This window comes from Desmodus rotundus, chromosome 5, assembly GCF_022682495.2.
Source record: "Desmodus rotundus isolate HL8 chromosome 5, HLdesRot8A.1, whole genome shotgun sequence".
NCBI classification, from domain to species: domain Eukaryota; kingdom Metazoa; phylum Chordata; class Mammalia; order Chiroptera; family Phyllostomidae; genus Desmodus; species Desmodus rotundus.
In genome coordinates this window covers 7,467,610-7,490,698 of record NC_071391.1, presented here as the reverse complement: position 1 = coordinate 7,490,698, position 23,089 = coordinate 7,467,610, and the positions used below count along the sequence as shown (strand labels likewise).

General features: G+C 46.9%; 1 protein-coding gene, 1 non-coding gene and 2 pseudogenes across 2 annotated transcripts; 2 read left to right on the top strand and 2 right to left on the bottom strand.

Moving 5' to 3' along the window:
• The first annotated feature begins 337 nt into the window (after positions 1 to 337).
• On the top strand, positions 338 to 2,439 carry LOC112317035 (mammaglobin-A-like). The gene is made up of 3 exons (XM_024573997.3): positions 338 to 476; positions 819 to 1,006; positions 2,246 to 2,439. The coding sequence occupies exons 1-3, from the start codon at positions 422 to 424 to the stop codon at positions 2,282 to 2,284; spliced, it is 282 nt and encodes a 93-aa protein (XP_024429765.2). The 5' UTR covers positions 338 to 421; the 3' UTR covers positions 2,285 to 2,439.
• Positions 2,440 to 11,559: 9,120 nt separating this feature from the next.
• On the bottom strand, positions 11,560 to 13,209 carry LOC139440235 (catenin alpha-1 pseudogene; annotated as a pseudogene).
• A 40-nt stretch (positions 13,210 to 13,249) lies between these two features.
• LOC112317368 (catenin alpha-1 pseudogene) lies at positions 13,250 to 14,594 on the bottom strand (annotated as a pseudogene).
• Positions 14,595 to 19,492: 4,898 nt separating this feature from the next.
• Positions 19,493 to 22,875, top strand: LOC112317038 (uncharacterized). The gene is made up of 3 exons (XR_011651186.1): positions 19,493 to 19,650; positions 21,297 to 21,484; positions 22,729 to 22,875. It is a non-coding gene; the product is annotated as an uncharacterized protein (transcript).
• Positions 22,876 to 23,089: the final 214 nt, after the last annotated feature.

Sequence of the window (23,089 nt, the reverse complement as noted above, 5' to 3'; positions counted from 1 at the left end):
GATGGGGGCAGAAAGACTGGGGAAGGGGTAAGAGATAATGAGGACCACAGCAATAATAAAGCAACAGGGATGACAAGAGAGGCTCACAGGGTTGTCATTTGCCTTATTATTTAGCCAGCACTCTGGCATTAATTTCATGTAATGTCCTCACCATTATTGCAGTTTCAAATGTTTGAGGGTTTTCAAAGCTCTGTGCACTCGGTTTCTATGAAAGGAGCCCAGGTGGGCTGGGTCTGGGAGATTCTCCCAGTCCCTTCCTGGCCCAGGGCCAGGTTTACCCTGTGACTCATCCTGTGATGCCTGGGAGGGATTAGGGTGGCTACCAGGAGAATAAAAGGCTGCAGTCTGGACAGTCACCTCCATGGGGAGCTCCTTCTTCCTGCCACATCAGAGTGACCAGCCCACAGCAGCTGCCTGAACCATGAAGCTGGTGACCATCCTCATGCTGACCGCCCTCCCCCTGTACTGCTATGCGGGTGAGTGTCGACAGGGCATTGACTTTGGAGGAGGGCTGTTCTCAGGGCTCCTGTGCAAGTGCTCCTGCTCCTCAAGCCCCCAGGCAGAGCAGCTCATGTCTCAGGTGTCTGGGCTGTGTGTATGTGGGGTGGGCGGGGCCAAGGACAAGGAGGCAGATGCTGTAGGGCTAAAAGAAAATCCTGGTCTCAATTGAGTCTCCTAGAACTGAGGACTCAGACCCTTCCCACAGCCTCTCTGAGCATATGTCCCTGTGGGGAGGTGACATGACAGCATCACAGTCAGGCCCTACATGGAGCTCACACCTCTGTCACTGAGCCTGCACTTGCATGTTTTCTTCCCAGGGGTTGGCTGCGATCTAATGGACAATCTGATCAATATGACCATTGACCCTAATATGGACGTGCCTGAATACATCAAGAACGTCCTGCCGTTCTTACCAGGTGAAGAAACTGCAAGGGCCGCCGCATTAATGAAGGAATGCTTTCTCAGTCAGGGTGAAGAAACTCTGGAGAAGGTCCAAGTAATGCAGGTAATTTTGGTGCCTCTTTAAGTGAGTCTGACTGCGGGACAGGACATGCAGGTGCTCAGTTTGGGACAACTCTTTCGAAGCACGTGATTGTCCTCTTTATCAGGTAGATTCCTTCCATCTTATTAACACAACCTCGCTGCACTGTCAAGCAACCTATGTTTGCTGGCACCAGTGCTTGGATTCCTTGACCGTGAATTAAAGGCCACAGAGTGACACGTGGAAACCATGGCTGTGAATCCCTCCCGGGTGGTCAGAGGGGGACAACAGAAACCAATTGTTTCACATGCAGCAGTCTTTCCACGTAGGACAGACGTTGTGTAGTGTGATCTAGTGCCCTTCCCTGCCCTCATTTAACATTTGCAACATTCCAGGGTATCCATCTGGACACACTGCCTCAGCAGAAACAGGAAAGTGCACATCACTAAGAAATTCCTGACACAGGGGATGGCGTGGATGAACCCTAAAGAACTATGGGAAGGGAAAATGAGCCAGTCACCAATAGAGAAATATCGCATTTTGTAAAGTAGCCAATGTCTTAGACACAGAGGAAAAAGAGTGATTTCCAGGGTAGGTGGCAAGGAAGTTGGCAGGTGCGGAGGGTCTGCAGCTACAGGCCAGCAGGATGAGAAGGTCCTGCAGGTTGGGTGCACTGCCGACTGAATGTTCTTCACACCATTAGCTGTGAATTGAAAGTGGTGAAGGAGTAACATTTGTATGTGCATTCACTGTAACTAAACTATTTTAAATTCTCAGCCCCTTCAATTCAAGATGATGGGTATTTTCTTTACATCCTCAGTTAGACAAACCACGAGGAGCACACACCTGCAATGTGTTGTCACACACAGGGGCTGGGTGGGGGCCATGGTGCTGTTGGCTCTTCTTCTAACATGCAGCAACTCAGAACTTCACATTCACTCCTGTTCGGACTGAGGTACTGAAAACTAAAACACAGCATAGTGTTGGCTACCTTGTTTCAAAGAAGAGGAAACATGCAGATAAAATGAACAAGGGGATTAACTCTGGGGGTACATGATTGGGCAGCACCAGCAGCCTTTGGGATTGCTCATGGTCACCTAAGATAGAAGAAATGTGATAATTCCAGCTTCTCTTCCAGCACCAGCTTCCTGTCAATGCATGTGGACCAATCCAGGGAACAATTAGGAGGTGTGTTTGTTCTTCAGGATGCTCCTCGGTAAGAACAAGTGAGATGTAAGTGATGTCTCTGTTTTTGTTTTCCAGAAATCAATATACAGTAGCACTTGGTGTGCTCGGTACTAACTTCCACACCACCACAGAGATTGTCCACAGACCGACTGTCCACGGGTAGAAGCCACAGCTGAGCTTTCCTTCTTCATCCTTCCATCTACAAATGCAAGACAATTGTTGAAACCTCACATACATTTCCATTTCAGTAAAGCATCTGCAAAACCAAAGTTGTTTCTTGGTGGTTGAATAAAATGGAGGCTTTAAGGGGGCTCACTTCACACATGCGTTTCTCACACACACGTGTATACACATCCACCAGGACACAATCATTCTTTACACACTCAAGGGCGAAATGCTGAGAATCAGAAAGGCATCCTGTCCCTCACGGCCCACAGCCCAACACTGATCCTGTCTCTGGCATGTGACTGTCCTCCCTCATCCCCTCCCCCAGGTCCATCTGGGCACTTTCAGGCTCTCAGGTCCTAATGATGGGGGCCTGCTCAGGTTCCCGGGTCCTTGGCAGGCCTCAAGTTGACGTTGTGCCTCCTTACAGTACCAGGCTCCACTCTGGGCATTCTCTGTCCTAGACCTTAGGTCCCCACACAGTGCTGACAATGAAACTCACCATCTATGTGCATGAAACCTCCACAATGTGCTGATGAAGATCCTCACTCTCAATTCACACCCCTAAGAGGAAATTCTCACCTCACAGGTGAACCCCTATGGGATAAAATGTTCCCTGAACACTGAATGAAGGTCATCTCCACCTCTTGACAAGGCGCTGAGCCTTGCCTGAATGTCCACTTTCCACACTTGGGTTGTGACTATGTTGGGCTTTCCTCCTGACACAGTCTGGCATCTGTGATGGTCCCTCAAAGCCAAGTGGAGGCTCATCTATTCCCCCTCTTACCCTCTGGAGTGAGCTCCCGCTGAGCCTGCCTCCATGGGTGACTGGTGAGCTTCCCTGGGGAATTCAGGCAGGGGGTTGCATTGGGAAGCTTATACCTCAAAGACTCTTTCACACCTTACCATACCCTTCACATTACCTTAATCTCTTTCACAAAAACATTCATTGCTGGTTCATTTCGGAAGCTGTCACCTGCTTTTCTCTGTCCCAACCTGGTGCATTTTCACAGGGGTACTTCCGACATATTTGGCCGTGGACAGTTTCTCGGGAGTCAACGCCCCATCTAGTGTCCACACAGATCACCTCCGCATGGCCACTCTTGCACCAGTGCTTCCCTGCCCCCATCTCCAACAACCCTTCCAATACTTCAATCAAACTTGTCCTCTGGCTGTTGATGGTGTGTTGGCACAGTCCACATGGTTCATGGTGACTTTTCCAAGTAATGCAGGCAAGTGCCCTCTGACTGACCTCCCCAACTAGATCATGAGACAAGAGGGGCCCCTGGGAAACACATGAACACATCAACGGTCCCCTTACTGCACTGTAGCAGGTTGGGCGTGTCCTGAAGCAGGTAGGGTCAACGTGGTCTAGGAGCTGAGTCTGAGGAGTGGGAGGGTTTTCTCTGGCTGCCTGATCCAGGGGCTGACCTCTGGTTCTCCACTCTTGCTCTTTGGATCTTTGGAGCTGCCATTGTTCAGGATCCTGAGGCCTCTCCTCCCTTCCAAGCCAGTAACCAGTCTGATGAGAGAGGGTCCATTTCAGTGACTGCAGTCAATCTTCCCCTTCTGACTCCCCATCACAAGCCTTCTGCTGCTCCCTCCACAAGTCCACTCTGATTGCACATAAGTAGTCCCTTTTCCAAATGGTCCACACCAATCAGTGAGCCACGGCCAACTTCTACATGTGCGTGCAAAGCACCAAGACTGAGCAGGGACCATGAGTTCCTAATAAACAAGTGTGTCTGTAGGGGTCTAATAAGCAAAATGTTAAAACATGAGGTGTGGGTCCAGGGACAAGGTCCCTTTGTCTGTGTCTAATATTGACACCAGTGTGGAAGAGCTGTGGAGAAGTGGAAGGTTGCTTATTATTATGAACTATTAGGTCTTTGGTACTTTCAGCCTCTTCTTTATGCATTAATACAAAATATAATAGGACTTATGGTAAAGATGAAGTCATGGGTACATATGCTTCACCTCCTCAAGCAACCAGAAGAAAGACACAAACAATTTAAAAACAAAAATCAACCAGAAATACCAGAAAATTGAACTGAATGGAAGCCTGACAACCAAGGAGTTAAAGAAGCAACTATCAACTAGCACAGATGGGCAGCTGAGGCAGAGAGGACACATGGCAAGGCCACCACTGATGGACCACGCAGTCCCACATTTCCCTGTGGATAAACTGGGAGGAACAACAGGTGAGTGACACAAACCTCACAACCCAGGTGTCCATAGTGTGTGAAATAACCCTCAGACCCACTGATGTGAAAACATGCAGGGGTTGTGGCAGTGGGAGAAACTACCAGTCTCTTGAAAGCGTGGAGAGAGCCAAGAAAGGGCCATTGTTCTCTCTCTGTCCCCTCCCCTGAATACAGCTGTGTGGGTTGCCCTACCCTAGAGAATATCTAAGGCTCCGTCCCTTACAACATGAAATGGTGTGCATAGAGAAAGAAATACAGGCCAAAGAAAATCAAAACTATGAACAGTAAAATGAGAACAAATTCACAGTTATCATCAATTGAACCGAATAAGGAAAAACTAAGGAGACAAGTAGAACAGGAACAGAATCAGAGAAATGGACATTATATGGAGCGTTTTCAGTGGTGATGGGGAGGGGAAAAATGAGGGGAGGGTGGAAGGTACAGGGGATAAAAACCATATCTGGTAGGCATAAAATACATGGGGAGAGGTTAAGAATGGTATAGTAAACAGAGAAGTCAAGGAACTATTTGAACAACTAATGGACATGAACTAAGGTCTGGGGGAATGTTGGAGTGTTGGTGGAACATGGCATAGGAGGGATAAGGGGGAAAAATTGGGAAAACTGTAATAGAAGAATCAATAAAATAAAATTTAAGAAAAAGATACACAGGCCAAATTAAGGGCTCTATCAAAACTCTAGAAATAGCACTAGGTGACCAGGAGATAGCACCTAGCAGATCCAGAGTTCAAAGCACTAGTAATCAAGATGCTCACTGAAAGGACTGAGTACAGTCCCCAAATAAAGGAAGAAGTGAAGGCTATACAAAGTGAAATAAAGAAATACATACAGGAAACCAACAGTGAAAGGAAAGAAACAGGGACTCAAATCATCATTTGTTACCAAAGGAAGAGAGAAACATTCAACCAGAAAAGAATGAAGAAATAATAATTAAAAAAAAAAACAAGGAAAGTATCAGAAGACTCTGGGAAGTGTCCAAATGCGCAACATCAAAATCATGGGGATGCCAGAAAGGGAAGAGGAAGAGCAAGAAATTTAAAACTTATTTGAAAAACTAAAGGAAGAAAATGTTCCCAACCTAGAGAAGGAAACAGACATACAAGTCCAGGAAGCTCAGAGAGTCCTGGAAGCTTTGGATCCAACAACTTGGATCCAAAGAGGACCACTCCAAGACACATTGCCCAAGATTAAAGATGAGGAAAAAATCTTAAATGCAGTAAGGGAAAAAGAGAGAGTTCCCATACAAAGGAGTTCCCATAAGACTGTCAGCTGATTTCTCAAAGAAATGTTGCCAGCAAAAAGGGGCTGGAAAGAAGTATTCACACTCATGAAAAGCAAGGACCTACATCCCAGATTACTCTATCCAGCAGAGCTCTCACTGACAATGGGAAGGCAGATAAAGTGCTGCCCAGTTAAGGTTAAATTAAAGGAGTTCATCATCACCAAGCTCTTATTATATGAAATGTTAAAGGGACTTATCACAGAAAAAGAAGAAGATCAAAACTATGAACACTAAAATGACAACAAACTCACAACTATCAATAAGTGAACCTACAAAAGAACCAAACACACAAAACAAAATAAGCAAACAACTAGGATAGGAACAGAATCCTGGAAATTGAGAACATGGAGGGTCATCAGCAGGGAGGGGAAGGAGGGTGAAAGAGGAAATGTTCAGGGAATAAGAAGCATAAATGGTAGGTACAAAAGAGACAGGGGAATGGTAAGAATATAATAAGAAATGGTGAAGCCGGAGAATTAATATGTATGGCTTATTGACATAAACTAAGGGAGGGGGGATGCTGGAGGAAATAGGGTACCAGGCAGAGGAGGATAAAGGGGAGAAAAGAATAATGGGACAACTGGGATAACATAATCAATAAAATATAATTAAAAAATAGACATACAGACCCCACAAGGTTCATTTGCACATATTCATTATTAGTAGAGTAACTTTGGGTTAATATTTTTGAAGAAATTATAACAGTTTCATGGAACCTAAACACACTGATTGCCTAGTTCCCTGTTTGGGTGTTGTCTGGTGGAAGAGTCAGTTCTGAAGGGAGCTACATTGTCATGAGAACAGTCAGGGGTCATTCTGGGTGAGGGGATAGCCCAGGAGGAAGAGGGACTGGTGGGGGTATGAGCAGAAGGGTGGTCATAACTTTTGCCTGGTGACAGCACTCTGGAGACTGGCAAAGGGAGGAGGGCTGAGGTCCAATCTCAAAATCTCCTGCTTTGCTTTATTCCTTTGAAAGACATGCATATACCTGGAACCCCACTACCTGCAGGTCATGGTGGAAACAAGAGAATGGGCCAGTTGCAACTTCCAGGGAGACTCACACAGTTTATGGGGGCACCAAGAGTCCCAGTAATAACTTTTTAGTGAAAGGTCGTTAAAAATAAAAATAAATGTCATATGTCCACTTTCAGGATTAAGAGAAGATGCAGCCCTGCTTTGTCTGAGTCACCTCTCTCCCTGGCTCACTTCCCCTCCTGGCACCTCAAGTCAAGGACTGAGAATGCCCTGCCAGCTGTGGGCAGCAAGACCCAGTGAAGTACCTGTCCCTCAGAAGCTTTCATCACCCTGGTGTGTGTTTACCAGTTTGAAGACAAAAACCCTCAGCAACTCCTCCGATGTCATCCTGACACCCGAGGTACATGTGTGCCTGTGCATCCTGCTGAGGACAGAGTCTGAAGACCCTGTGTGCCCTGTGTAAGTAACACCCACCCCCACCCACCACCCTCCTCTACCCTTAGTTCCAATATCCCATGTTACGGTGTGACCTTCACAGTAACAGTGACTCCCAGGTGATCATGAACAGTCAAGGAAGTGACTGAAAAGTAATGATCTCATCTTAACTGATGGAAATCTCAGTGGGGCCAGAGCCAGATTCAGAAGCACTCTCTGTCAGCACTCAAGAGAAACACACGCTCCTGTAGGCAGAGTCAGATAGACCCAACCTGCTGTTGGACTTAGGAATGAGGTGAATTAGTCTGTGTGACTTAGTGTTTACATTTGATCCTTCCTGATGGAGGTGTAAGAGCTGACATTTACCCCCAGACACTGTGGGGAGCACGTTTGCTCCATTTATCCTTTCCCCCCAACACAAGTCCTCTGAGGTCGGCACTCAGATGTCACCCTTATTTTACAGATGAGGAAGGAAAGTGAGGCAAACAGACAGCACCAGCTGAAGAAGAATGGGTACAGAGTTGCAGAGCTGACCTTGAAACCACTAGTCTGTGTCCAAAGTCACACTTCTCCCCACTATCCAAGAAATGCAAATGTTCTCATTTTGGGTCATGCAGACCACACCTGAGAATTCAAAACAGAGCACACCTGTCCTGGGAGGGCGCAGGTGGGGGCAGCATTGAATCTGTAGAATTATTTGAGAATAGTTGACACCTGTAAAATTATAAATGTACCCTTGAAGAACAAGGTGTGTGGCTCTGTGAGTAAAGTTTCACAATTTTTCCTGAACACACTGCACATTTCTGCAGGTCCATTCCAGTATGGTGCTGCTGCTACTGTTCCTGATGCCACAGTCCTGATTTTCCCGTGACGTCACGGGATGGGAATGACTGGGCTACAGGACAGGAGTCCCTTGTTCTGTGCTGAGCATGTGTTCAGCTAATGGTAGGAATTCTTATCAGTTCCAATTTATCAGTTTCTTTTTTTTAGTAGATTGTCTTAAATGTTTAATTCATCAGTTCCTTTTTTATTGTAATCTTTATTATATTTTTCCACTTACCACTTAGTCCCCTTATTCCCATTTCCTCCCAGCAATCACCACTCGGTTGCCCATGTTCATGAGTCCTAATCAATTAATTTTTGAAAAATCCTCACTGGAGGACGGGCTTATTGAATTTCGAGAGAGGGGGTGGCAGGGAAAGAAAATGGGAGCAAAACATCAGTGTGAGAGAGAAACATGGATCGGTGGCGTCCTGTGTACATCCAAAACAGGGATTGAACCCCCAGCATAGGCATGTGCCCTGGGCATGAATCAAACCTGCGTTCTTTGGGTTTATGGGATATCCCTCCAACCCTCTGAGCCACACTGTGTAGGGGCAAAATCATTTTCTCCTTGTCTGAAGAGAATATTTTTTACAGTTTGCTACTTTTTTTATTTTTAAAGATTTTCTTTATTTATTTTTAGAGAAAGGAGAACAGAGGGAGACAGAAAGGGACAGAAGCATCAATGTGTGCATGACTCTCACGTGGCCCCCACTGGAGACATAGCCTGCAACCAAGCCATGTGCCCTGACTAGGAATCGAACCTGCAACCTTTAATTCACAACCCACTCTCCATCCACTGAGCTACACCAGCCAATGCCTACTTTCCTTTTTCAACAGACAATTTTTTTAGGATGGATTAGGTTCACAGAGAAATTGAACAGCAAGTGCGGTGTTCCCACAAGCGTTCCACACACGACCATGCTCAACCTCCCTTCCCCCATCTACAGCCACACCAGACTGGGACATGTGTCACAATTAGCAAACCCCCATTGACACATCAGTATCACATGCGGCCCATAGTTACCAGTAGGGTTCACACGTGTGTTGTACATTCCATGTGTTTGGTGAAATGTACAACTAGGCGTAACACCCTTACAGTGCAGACAGCTTTCCTGCCCCCCAGTACCTGTGCTCCGCCTATTTTCCCTCCCTCTCCCCAACCCCTGGAGACCAATGACTGATCTAATGTCTCCTTGGCTTTGACCTCTCCCTAAGTCTGCCATTGTATCAGATTTCTTTTAAGCCCTAAGGGCCTGCGAGATGCTGGAGCCACTCAGTGGGAGGATCCTGGGTTCCCCATGAACCCTTGAGGTCAGGATGTGTCATGGACAGGCATCTGGGAGGAGTAGGTCCAGGTCAAGGCAACATTTGCTTAGAGTGTTCATCCCGGAGGACTATGTTATCAGTGATACTGTTGAGAAAATTGGACAATAGTGATAATCAAAAGCAGTGGACTTGTTTCCATTTTATTAACATTTTCAGTTCTCCACAGACAGTGCACCTTCATGGCCCACACCCCTGGGGGCACTACCACTGCCCCACCCTCTGACCTCAGCACATCCTGCAGCTGACCCCTCTGCTGGCCTCTGAACTGCACTGAGCCCAGATGTCACAATGTAAGCCACTGTTTTTTCATCCACTGCAAGGAAAAATGTAGCGAGATGATGACAGATGTTTGTTCTGGAGAAAGGGAAGATCAGGGACTCAGAAGAATGCACACAAGTCATTGAATGGATTGCCACCTTGGTCTTGTCCCTGAGCAGTGTGTTTTCCAAATTACACCAAAGGACATACTTGAAGTAGTTATTATTTTATTGCACACGCAGTGTGCAGTAGTGCCTCAATCCTGTCTACTCTCTCCTCTACTTCCCTTAGTTCCTTGGTGTCTTTTTTTTCATTAAGATTTTATTCATTTTCATAGAGAGGGGAAGGGAGGGAGAAAGAGAGAGAAAGATCAATTTAAGAGAGACATACCTTGGAGGCAACCACGCCCCAAATGGGGACTGAACCTGCACACAGCCTTGTGCCCTGACCAGGAATCGAACTGGTGACCTTTTGCTTCACAGGATTACACCCAACCAACTGAGCCACACTGGTCTGGGCTTTGGTCTTTACCAAATCTCTGTTTTCAGTGGGGAGAGTAGCACTGTTTAGATAGGCCCAAGTTTCCTCATGTCTGGCTCAGTGGAAGACAGGGGCATTCATGCATTTGCTTCACTCCTCACTCTGTTGCAATATCACGTGTCAGGTAGTCTCTGGAAAATTCCCCCGCACACCTGTGAGAGGATGGGATTGACTTGGGAGCATAAATCTTAATGTTCTTATTAAAGTAGTTTTGTCCCAGACGCCTGGAGTAGGAGGGTCCCATCAGCAGTGGCATGTAAGTGTGTGTGTGTGGGGGGGGTGACTTTTGTGCGGTGTGCCCTGGAGGCGAAGGCCAGACAGCAGACTTGCCTTACCAAGTTGAACATATGGTGTGGATTCAAGATGCAAGTGTCCACCTCAACTTCTAAGGCATTAATCGACATCCTTACCTCAATAAATGTGCAATGTTGTGAACTTTTTTTTGTTTCAAGGTGGAGTTATCAGGAAAAGTTAGTGTGAAAAATATTCAAGTTCATAAAATTCAGAGGAGACAGTAAAAGCATACTTTGTAGCTACAGTAATCACTTTTTAATCACAAATAAGGTAAAGTCTCAATTACTGCCCAAGCAAACACTCTTCTCTTAGGCTCTATTGCAAGCCCAGGCAGGAAACTCTGCAGTTATGAGAAGGGAGCCCAATGTTGTATGTGTGTTTGAGGCTGCAGAAGGGGTGAAGGGCCAGTTCTGATTACGTCATCACAACACTGTAGCCTGAACGAAAGTAACTCAGCTGATATGTCCTGCAGTGGAGTGTATGTTAGTAACTGTACCCGTGCATTAAAATTCTAATTTCTCTCATTAAGAGAGTAATCAGTTTCCTTCATGATAGATGTTGTTTTGTGGTTTGCATGTGGCTTCTCCCTCTCAGAACTGCTTCTAGGGACATTCGTCCTCTGGGGACAGCTTCCTGAGATACCCACTTTGCTTTCCCTGACTCAATATAGCCATTGAATAGCAGCCAAAATGCTGGGACCAAGGGCTGGTGAAAGGCCCCTCCCTGAACCAGGGGTGAGTCAGCTCTCTCCTTTGTTCAAACCCTGATGCCACACTAAGACAATAGGCATCTCACTTGGTCAAGGGCATTATTTACCAGTTAATGTGGGAATCTGTTTGGTTATGAAATTTTTATTTTTATTTAAGCTTGTTAAAAACATAGCTGGAAATATGTTCCTGAATTCTGAGAGTATTTGTGACCAACTTAAACACAAGTGTGCCCGTGCAAAATTCCCCACCTACCCACGTTTAAAAGTCTGAGCAATCTAACTTCAGTGTTCCATTCAGCAAAAACACTCCCCTGAAGAACAGGAACTGAAGTTAATGGCCGGAAGGCACGGGGCTGCTAGCTACAGCAGCTTTGGATGCTGTCCATGGTTCTGAATTCTCCGAGAGCCTGCCCAGGGTTCACCTGCATCTTTGGAGATGCCCTTTCACTGTTGGCCTGTGTCTTGTCCTGTTTCTCTGTCTTCACCAAGGCATTTTCTCCGGTGCCTTCATCTTCCAGGACACAGCCAGCTGGTTGGACAACCCGTACCGTGATACCTCTGGTATTTGGAGGAGGCACCATAGCATGCCTTCACCATCCCCACTATGACATTCCTCAAGTTCTTCACAGTGCTGATGAGGGACATGGCGCTGTCTAGCCCAGAGGTAGGGAGCTCCCCACCATGTGCTTGCACCTTGGCTTTGACCTTGCTGCAGATGTTGAGCTGGTGACAGTAGAGGGCAATGTGCTGCTGGGAGGCCAGCAGGTCCTGCTTGCAGGCCTCATCTGGGCAATGGTCTGCAGTGGTATGGCCACCCTTGTGCCACCCGAAAATTGCCTTGACAATTTTCTTAGCAGCACTGCACAGCCAATGTATTTTTTGAGTGTCCCAGACCTTGGGCAAAGTCCCTCACCTCCACAACCATCACGCTCATCTGCCTGGGCAGCACAATTGTGTTGTTACCACTGACATCCCTTTTGAACATCTCAGCATCCTAGTTCCTCTTTTCTCCTAGAAGCTGACTGTCTGTCTCTCAGTATTTTCTTTTTACTCTTGGGGAAGCTAGCCAGGATGGCCTGGGCACTCTGGCCCACTATAGGCTGATCAGCTCCTGTCTGGGCACTTGTCCTACTTCAGACAAGAAGCCTTCTGTCTCCAAGTCAGAGTCATACATCTCCTTGGGAGTCCCACTCAATAGCATCACTTTCCTGGTGTCCCCCATGCCACTGCATACCAGGCAAGAGGCTTCAATCAAACATTCTCATCCATGGGCAATCGGGATCTGAGCAGAGGGCTTCCACTGCTGCATCCACTGGCTCAGTAAAATGAAGCATGACTGTGTTGGAGAGAAGCTTGGTAGCTTCCAGCACTTTCTCTCATGTGGTCCTCTGGCTCATAGTTGTCCATGGCTCAGGTGGCTGCAGGAATGACCTGGCTTGCTGGGCCTCATATTGTGATAGCTCTGTAGTCCAGCCCATCCACATCTTTCTCATGGGGAGCAATGACACGTTTGTTCACATATTCCAATATGTGACTCTCTGAGACAGCCAGGAAGTCATCAGTGGAGATAACATCATCGACACCATCTGTGAGAACATGGACTGTTTTTTCCAACTCTTCTTTCAAAAGATCCACATACTCTTGGGACAGTTCACTCTCTGCTTTACCTGATACAGCCAATGCAGCATCGATATCCTCAGGAAAGAGAGTTTCTAGCAGGCTTACAGAGGTCTGAACAAGCTGGATATATTCTTCATTGTTTGATATGAAATGAGCCAAGTTGGTGAACTCAGTCAATTTGTTGGCATGTTCCCAGAACACTTGGACAGCTTCTTTAAATTCTTTCTCGTTTCTGCTCTTTGCAGCTTCAATCGGTCCTAACAGGGGAATGTTGGTTTCCAGGAATGAATCTGACCAGGGGTCTGTGACAGTTTGTGAAGGTGTCTATGCAGGTCTCTGTTCTTCTTCATCATTTTACCTATTGCAGAATTGAGCACATAGTTCCTCTTTTTAAAGATGTATTTGTTTGTTTGTTTGTTTATTTCCTTACTTATTAGAGAGAGAGGAATGGTGGGGGCGGAAGATCAATGTGTAAGACAAACACCCATCCGTATGTGTCCCCACATGACCACGATGGCCCACAATTTTCACTTCTTGTTGCCTTTTAGCTGCTGTGATGTTGAGTTTCTCCACTTGAGGTTCCAGGGCTTTATGCTGTATTCCCAAGTCTTGTTCAGAGCCATCAGTCCTCAGTTTCAAGATACCATCTTCCACGACTTTCAGCTGAACAAGTAATTTGGAGACACCTGCCGTGTCAACTAAAACAAGCAGCCAGGTAACTGCAGAGAGCAAAGCTGGGCTGCCTGAACCACATTGCCACACATCACAGAGGAATGGGGCCATCCACAAATTCTCTCGCAGCCTATGCATCAAGTCACCTTCTTTTCCCACATCTTCTGCAGCAGACACGAGATTCTCCTTGAGACTCTGACCCTCCTTCCAATTTTATCCCATTCTCCAAGAATTCTCACTTGCTTGTTCCTCAGATGCAGCCAAAACCAGGACCTTCTTGGAATGGTCTCTCTTCTCTTTAGAGGGACCCTTCCTATTGGTGTACATCTGTTGTAACCTGTGCAACAAGTGTCTCCAATAGTCTCTCCACTGCCAGAGTTGTGATCTCTAGACTTCAGAGGGTTCCCATCTGAAGTCTGTGTTGCCTGGGAGGATAGCAGGTACTTCTGTGGGGAAGGGAGCAAGCACAGCAATTTTCCCAAGACCCGGAGCCAACAGACACCACTTGTTGTTCCTCCCATGCAGCTTCAAGGAACAAATCCTGGTGAACACTCTTAGTAAAATTCTAAAGGAAGTAGGAATAGAAGAAAAATCTTTACAACCAATAAAATCAATCTTCAAAGTCAACAGCAAACAACACTCTAAAACAGTGAATGCTAAAGGCACTTTCGTATTACCAGGGGGCAAAAATACTTGATGAACCCACAACATTAGTGAACATGGGTCTGCTAATTCTGTTATGTGGATCCCAGCCAGGGGGACCTCTGTGTTGAGGCAGCAATAGACAAATTCACACGGACTACAGGAATCCTGTGGAGAAAAAGGGACGGCATGGCCACTCTCTCAGTGAGAGAGAGGGCAAGAGGGTCAGAGAGAGCCCACGAGAGCCAACCCGTGCCTGGAAAGGCTTTTATTGCTTTTCTGGGCACATTATATTGAGGATGGTCTTCATTTGCTATGCACAGGTTCACGGTAGGTGATTACCTTTTACAGACAACAAAGGAAAGAATGCTGCTAATTATTTCAAAGAGAAGGACGTTACAGCTCAAGGGGGAAAGTGGTTGAACTGGTCACACTCCATACTTGGGAGGCTTAGCATGGACTTTAGGAAGTTAAAGATACTCCCCAAACATTTGCTGTCTCAATTCAGGGTGAGGGAGTTTTAGCAAAAGCAAGTCTCATAGCAGCTTAGGTAGCATGCAAGCCTGATTCCCCACGGGAGAACCTGTCCATGGGCATGTGTCCTGCCTGCTGGACCTTGCTCCCACTGACTTTTGTGAGTGGGAGCTGGGTTACATTTCCCGTGTGTGGAACAGTTCCCTACATCTATGTGTCACACTCAAATAAGAACGTGAAATAAGTGTAAATATTTGCAAAGATGAGATTAAATTCTTCGACTTGACAACAACATGATTATTTCACCAGGAGACATGAAACAGGCTCACAGAGAACCACTAACAGTATTAAAATAGTATGAGGAGATACATTGTACGTCCTGAATACATGCTCAATATATAAAAACACAACAGCTTGTGTATGCTGTAGGACAAAGTGAGAATTAGAACTGGAATATGTGTCATTGGCAAAAGTGACAAACCATAAGATACCTAGGAACAAATCTAATGAGTAAGGTATATACTGTGTATTTGGAAGACTAATTATAAAAATGTCAATCTGTCCAAAGTTGATATATAAACTCAATGTACATTCAATGTGAATGCCACTGGATATTAATGAGGAACTGGATAAAATTATTTAAAAATCCTTATGGACCAATTTATGTGTGAAAATGGCCAAGAAGATTAGGAAGAACACTGAGTGGTTACTTTTCACTCAGATATTGAATGTGAATTAATAAAAAACTCTTCTTGATCCAGATTAGTGTAGCCTTAGAAATAGACCACTATACTGTGGAACATGATAGGTAACTCAAAAATGGGTGCACACACAAAGGGAACTTAATATGTGGCACAAAAAATGTCACAACTCAACAATAAAGACTCTCTTTATGGTCAGACATTGCTACTAACCATCAGCAAGAGAGAAAACAAGACTTATTGGGGTGATGTATGTGCTTGTAATTTGAAATGTACAACTTTCCATATCTGTTGGAGACCATTCTTCCTAAGTTGAGATTCTTGGCAACGATGGAGAAAGAACATACAGCCACCCTAAGACAATGGAGCTGTAGCAAGAGTTGCTGAACAAGAGGAAGGGAGCACTGTCTGATGCTCCAGCCCTTTCCTGGGCCTGGGTCTCCCTTGGCAGCTCACCTCTTGCAGCAAGTAGTCAGATCATGGTTAGGGGACTGAGGGCTGTGCACAGAGGCCAGTGGGAGAGGGAGGGGAGGTGCAGCCTAGCACACGTGTCCCTGAAGCCTCAGGACATACATCTCAGGGCTCTTCAGTGCACAGGTCAGGGGAGGAAGTGGTAACATGCCTTACAGAGTTTGTCAGGTCAGGCACATGGGTGATGTGGGCACCGTCACAGATCCCTGCAGCCTTGGGGAAAGCCCAATCTATCTCTTTCCAATTTTGATACTGCTTATTACAGTAAAATGTTATTGATCAATACATTTCCTAATGAGCTGGATGAGGCCTGCTTTTGATGTTACATATCCCTGGAGAGCATCATGTATTGGTAAAAATGGGGCCCTTTCAGTCACGGTGTTCATCCTCAGAGGTCTCGACCCTGCAGCACTTGTCACTTGATTGTGCACCTGTGAAAAGCATACATCTGGGGCACCAATGTCACTGGAGTCCAGGTGTTCCTTTGGAGAATGGGCCAAGACTGACAGTGGGATCTGCCACTCAAAATTATTTTAATGATTGATCAGCCACAGCATATTGGGCCCTTCTTTGATGTTATTCAAAGCCAGGACACAGGGACCCCTCTCTGTAGACATAAGTTGTGTCCTGCAAAATACTGCTCACACGTAGCCCTTCAGGGTCTGGAGCTGCACATGCAGACTCAGTGCCAGGTAGGATCTGACAGACGACGTGTACATCATCCATCTTGGTAAAAGGGAACAAGGATGTTTATACCGGGGAGGTGGCACATGACAACCAGTGTCACCAGATGATACATAAATTGTATCACAAAGTAAACGTGGACATCATGATCCAGAAATGATGATCACTCAAATGTTCCCATCCCCCATGTTTTTCTTCCCCACTTAGACACAGAGCTGAAGGAGCCCTGGCATTTCAACAGCTGCTGAAGGACACCTGTCAGCAGCCCATCCTGCTGAGGACCATAGTCAAGGGATTCTGTGTGTCTTGGGATAAACAGTACCTTCCCCACCCACCACCCTCCTAAACTCTGAGTTCCAAGATGCAGGACTTAGGATTAGAAAATAACAATAACAGTCACTTAGATGTGATCATAAAACAGGATAAGAAGTGATTGAAAAGTGATGATCTTATTTTAACTAGGAGAAATCCCACTGGAACCAGAGCCAAAATCAGAAACACACTCAATTAGCTTTTAGGATAAATCAACATTGATCCTTGGCAAGGTTGATTAGATTCAGTCTGACATTTGCCTTTGGGGGTGAGATGGTTTATTCTGTTTGACTTAGGACTTACATTCTTTGTTTTTGTTGCATAATCGGAACAGCTGACCCCTACTGCCAGGTACTGTGGTGACCATTGCTCCTGAATTAATTTATTTATCCTCGCACTAATGCTTTGCTCTCAGCCTTATTGTACAGATGAGGGTAGTGAGTGTGAGAGCATCAGCACCTTGCTGTAGTCCCCACAGGTACAAAGTTACAGAGCTGAGCTTCAACCCAGGTAAGCCCTAGATTTGGGCTCCTCCTCACAACTCAGTAAGGGAACATATCCTAAGTTTGAAAGACCCAAACAGCACTGCCTAATTCAAAACAATGTGTGAAACTGCCCCATTAGCATTCTGATGTGGGCAGGATTGAAACTCTACAGTAATTTGAGAAGAGTTGACCTCACGTTTTCTTATATTTCTTCAGGAACAAGGTGTGTGCCTTGGTGTTTTCAGATTCCTTGTTATATCTGTGAGGAAATTTTCACGACTTTATCTTTCAAGGTGTGCGTGTGTGAACTGTGTGAACCTTAATGTATTTGTATTGCTGCTGGAGTTGCTGTTGCCAGAGGTGCCCGTATCTCTGTTGCGTCCCATGGTGATACAGGTTTATGGGAAGAGAGTGTCCCTCACAGGCCGTCCTGCATTCAGCTGCATCACGAGCTTTCATCTGTTCTCAGTTTTTCTCAGGAGGTTATCTTAGATTTATCAGAGAGGCCATCAACCCTTTACATACCATGACCAGTCATTCATTTGTTTTTAGTCCAACATTTCCCCTTATTTGAAGAAAGTGACACCGACAGGATGTTACCCTTCATTATTCACTAGTCTCTAGTTCTAGGATAGTTTTAGGTTCACAGAACCATGGAGCAGAAAGCACACAGTGTTCCCATCTACCCCTATTTCCAAACAGGCACAGCCTTCCCTGGCTCAACATCGCATGCCTGGTGGCACCTTTGTCCCCACAGAGGGCAATTCCTGGGTGGTGGGGTCAGGGGACATGTAGTTTATAAGAAATGGCCACACTGTCCTCTAGGGTGGTGGCACATTTGACATTCCAGCAGACAAGATGAGAAGTTCCTGTTGCTCCCCAGAAGAAAGCACTGGGGCAAGTGGAGTGGTGTCCCCTAGCTATCTCTCTGTCACCAGTGTAGCTGGGACACAGGAGCCCTCTGTCTGACCTGCCCAGTCTGTCTCCAGCCACAAAGTCGTCCTATCCCACTGGGCACCTGCATTTCGGGGTAACACGCACAGGTTCCTGTCTTCCCTACCAGCCACCTGGTTTATGGTGTCTGGTCTTCCCTGGTGCCGTTCCCATGGGATCCCTCCTCCCAACACCACTTCATGTCCAACCCTATCTCTCCTGAGAGGCTCTCAAGCATGCTCCTCTATCTCCAGACTGCTTCCTAAAGCTTTTCCTCCAAGAATCCCAGGTCCCTGGGGTTCCATGGGGTGCCTGTGGAGGACCCACGAGGGCAGGAGCTAAGGAGGTAATCTTCCTCATGGAACAGTGTTCTCTCAAAACCTGAACACAACTGACATCTTCAGGAGTGTGTGTTGCAGTGTGAACGGTGGCAAACAAAGACTGATCGCTGATCTGGATGATAAGATGAGAAGCAGAGGACTCAGCAGCATCAGGCTGAAGAGCCCCGAGCTGGATTTTCTCACCATATTTATTGAGCAGGAAAACAATGAGGGCGGATAGCAATGCATTCAAAGCAAAAAGCAACTGTTATCCATCGCATACACTCCCAGCAAGTTTAGGCTCAGGTGTATACATAACCATGGCCATTCCATGCCTTTAGGGAATTTCAGGGAACAAGCAAGATTGTTCAGTTCTTGGCGGCATGCCTCCAAGATAAGCCTCCATGCCAGCTTGCCGGTCATGTCAGGGTGAACAACTCTTTCCTTGTTGCCCTTCCTTTTGCCAGACTCATGGGTGAGAACAATTCATTTCTCAAGGCCTTCTTCCACAAGTGTGCTCACACCACTGACCTTCCTCCCTCAACTGCCCAGAGTGACCCTGACCCAGCAGGCATCCTTCTGCACTGAGATGCATCTACAGCAAACATTCCAGGACTATGTGCCGATCTTCTTCTCTGTGTCAGATGCTAGGCTTAGAGAGAAGAGCAAAACTGGTCACTGCCCACAATAAAGGAGATAAATTTAAAAGGGGCTCCCATCAATCAATGGATTATACATTTCTGAAACTCCAGTTAAGGAGCTGAATCCTGGTGGACACCTGCTAAAAGTGATCATACTTTTGTAAAACTTCAGCTTCGGTTTATGCCCAAAAGGAGATGTACATGGTGCCAGCAATGATGATGGTTGACTAAGACTCCAGGGCTGTGACCTTGATGGTTGTCATCAGGCCTCAATGAGGAAGAGATGGCTGCAAGCCAGGCCTTGTGACCAGCCACGTCCAAGTGGGCAGGACTTGTGACACTCACTGTGGACAAATAGCCCTGGGCTCCCCAGGCCGCTGAGTCCAGCTGCTAACTGCTCATTGTTTGCCAAAGCTGAACTCAGAGCAACATCGACCATGAGACTGTCCCTGACTGTCCTGCTGGTCACCCTGGCCCTTTGCTGCTATGAGGGTGAGTATCACTCTTAATCAGACTACCACCAGCCCAGGTAAGTAACCTTCTCTGAAGTAGGTAACTTATTTGGGAAGGGAGGGTGAACGGATCAAAATCCAAACCGGCCCCGCTATTTGTAGACTAGCCCCCAGAAGGCCCAGGGTTCCTGTATCAATTCCCAACACCCTGGAACTTTACAGAAAACGCTTTCTGGCTACTTTGAAGAGCTCCCCATCTGAAGCCTCACTCCCCGTCTCGGGTCTATGTTCACAAGCACCAGGACTGGGTAGATTTGGTTGTGCATCAAGGTTCTGCCACTCAGCAGCGCTGTGACTTGAGCAAGATGCTCAACCTCTCAAGTCTCCTCTCATCCTTGGTTCCCACAGCCACCAGCAGGAGCACCTGTGACCAAGGAGTGAGACCAAGGGTGTCAGGGGTCTGCTCTGAGTCTCATCAGCCATTCTCCTTCCCACAGTCTTTGCTGCCAGTTGAGTCCATGCCTCCTGAACTCTGTCTTTCAGACTCATAGAATGTACCAGCCGGGAGGGTTTTAGGACACTTCTTGGTTCAAGAAGAGACAGCAAGGTCTGGCTCCCCCAGGAGTCAGTCAGGAGCAGCAGCACTCAACACATCCACACACCCTGCTGCTTTTCTGCAAGTCCGACCAGGACCAGAGGAACCAGTGCAATCTTAGGGCCACATTGGCTGGGGTTCTAGGTGTTTGCTAGCCACTCATGCAGCCATACTTTGTGGTGTCGTCATGCCCTCAACTTGGACTCAAGTGCTTTCAACTCTTTCTCTTTCCTCTGACTTTCTGAACTCCTCCTCTTTCCCCGTGTTGCCTCTGATCTGACCACTCCCCATCTCTGCAGAGTTGCTGTCTGATCAGGTCATATGAGAGCCTAGAAGGGCACATTCCCTGATGCAGGTTGTTGTAGAGACTAGGGGCAGAGCGGGGGTTGGGAATGGAGAATCCAGACCAGGAAGAGTGGTGACTTCACGTCTCAACACAATCTCCTTGGAGCCCAAAGTAGGCTCCAGTTGCCACCTCCCAACATCTCAAAGGAATTCTCTATTCAGTGCCAACCAGAAGAGCTAGTTGTGGTTCCTGTGGAATCCTCAGAATCCTTTCTAAGCTATTTAGCTGTCTTCACCCAATGACATAATTCCACTGTTTAATTTACTCTCAAAAGAGCATCTTCCAACATTCCATCGTTGGAACCAGCTCCTCTCCAGACTTGGTGCCTCCTCTCAGATCTCTGTGAGATCGTCCTCTCCACTGAGATGGAAAAACTGATCACTCAGAGCTCCTCTATCCCGAAGTCAAAGACAAAATAACATGTCACTCTAATGGCAGACCAAACCCTAATTTCTGAAATCCAAGGAAAGTGAGTTTCAGCAAAGCAGGAGAGTCTTGGAAAAGCATGTGTATACATTACACAAGAGAACAGCTGAACTGAGGCTCTGTGAATGTTTTTTTCAGAAGCAGCCCTGCTGCTGCTCTGTGATTTCAGCAAATCACGACTTCTAGGATTTTCCATTGTCATTCACACACTTATTGAATGGGACCATAAAACTCCCCGGCATTCCTCTCTAAGGTCAGGGACCTGTATGGGAAAAGTGACTTCCTTACATCAATTGTATTTCTTCTTCTTCTGCTCCAGCAAATGCAACACTCTGCCCAGCTTTTAGGACTGAACTTAGAAGCTTCTTTTTGGACCCTGAAGAGCTCTACAACTTGAATCTTCTGAGATTTTTTCCACCTAGAGAAGCTTCAGAAGCCATGATAAAAGTGAAGCAATGCGTAGACCGTATGCCCAAACAGAGCAGACAGAAAGCTCACGACGTTGTGGTAAATTGTTTCTCCTTTTCTGTAGGGGCTTCTGCTCAGCTGCACGGCCAGGAGGGAGGTCAGGGTGCTACACTGTGGGCACTGGGCGGGGAGGCACCGGCCCCTCTTCTCACCTGTTTAATTTACTCTCAGATCACATGACACCTGCTGAGCTAGACTAAGGCTGTACAGTACGTCTAGCATGTTCCTCCTTCTCAGGTCACCTCTTAGGGTATGTTTACCTACAGTGTCCTGGGGAGGACAACCAGGGCCCAGGTGGTGATGCTGAAGGGCAGAGACTGCTGCTTGCCTGCCTGGGAGATTTCAGAGGTTGGAGGGCCAGATTTGTCACCCAGTGTCACAGTCCCTGGGGAGTATCATGGAGAGTGGGGAGTGTTGGAGGGCAGGCACAGTGTGGGAAATGGGGTAATGGTGGGCATTGGCCCAAGCTCTCTGTCAGGATGGAGGGATGACTGGCTGGGGCTCCACCAGCTCTCACAGAGAAAGTCCCTCCCTGTCCCTCTGCCCTACTTTGCCAGCCCTCGCCTATCACAGCCAGTGGGCACAGACCCTCCCTGTTACATCCTCGGCAGTATTGGGTGGAGATGAGACACTTCTGTTCTGTGTTGGGGAAGAAATCAGATATTTATGCAGACAACTGTAATTGAACAACAATAAAATTTTTTTAAAAATCAGATATTTACAACCGTTTCCCAGCTGGTCCACCCCTGGAATAAAGTTGGGTTAGCACAAATTCCCACACAGGCTGGGTGCTCAGTGTGGGGAAGTCTGCGTGCTGTGAAGTTGATCTCCACACAGGAGACAGGACATCTCCTGCAGGCACAATGTCCCACGTCCCCTCCCCCCTCTCCTGCCCCTGTCCTGTTCTCTCACCCTGCACCTTCTTGGCATGAAAACGTAGAGCCCTCAGACCTGGGACTCTGAGAGAGGAAATCCTAGGCTGCTCAGCCTAACCCTTGACCCTCTCCTGGCTCTATTAGAAACCCGAGTCCCATGCCTGGGTCACTTGGGGTTTATCTGTCCCACTATGCACATGTTGTTCCCTGTCCTGCATGGTTTGTCATAGATCCACCAGGACTATTGAATTCCTTGCCTGCTCAGCTATCTTTCCTGGTGGGTCCAGTGCCTTCGCTGGGTGCGATGTCCTTCATATGTTGGTGTCAACAGTAGCCCCTGTGAACATGTCATCTCCAGGGGCAGCATGACTAAAGCCTCCTCTCTCTCTCTCTCTCTCTCTCTTTCAGGAAGGTATCGTGTCCATATGTAACAAGTAGACTTTAAAAATCTTATACACGAGTGCCTCTCTCATTCAAAGATGTCCTGATCACCCCCAGAAAATGTGAAGGTTTCAACATCTTGCTTCAATAAAGTACTTACCGTGCATTCCTCAACTTGTCTTGTTTTTGTCCAACAGTCTGTCCCTGGAGTTGGGGTGGTTCTCGTTATGAAGTGGCCCTTGGGTGATGTCCATAGTACATTCTAGAGACACAGTGTCCAGTGACCATGGTGGCCTGAGGGAGGGATCTCAGAGAGACTAGGATGGCTCAGGACCCATCCTCCATCCCTGCACAGCTACCCAGTCCCAGGGCTGGGAGAGAAAAGGGA

Excerpts from the sequence above, each read along its gene's own strand:
- LOC112317035 (XM_024573997.3), top strand. The coding sequence starts at position 422 with ATGAAGCTGGTGACCATCCTCATGCTGACCGCCCTCCCCCTGTACTGC. Across the intron at positions 477-818 it reads CCCCCTGTACTGCTATGCGG|GGGTTGGCTGCGATCTAATG; the intron begins GTGAGTGTCGAC and ends TTTTCTTCCCAG. Across the intron at positions 1,007-2,245 it reads AGAAGGTCCAAGTAATGCAG|AAATCAATATACAGTAGCAC; the intron begins GTAATTTTGGTG and ends TTTGTTTTCCAG.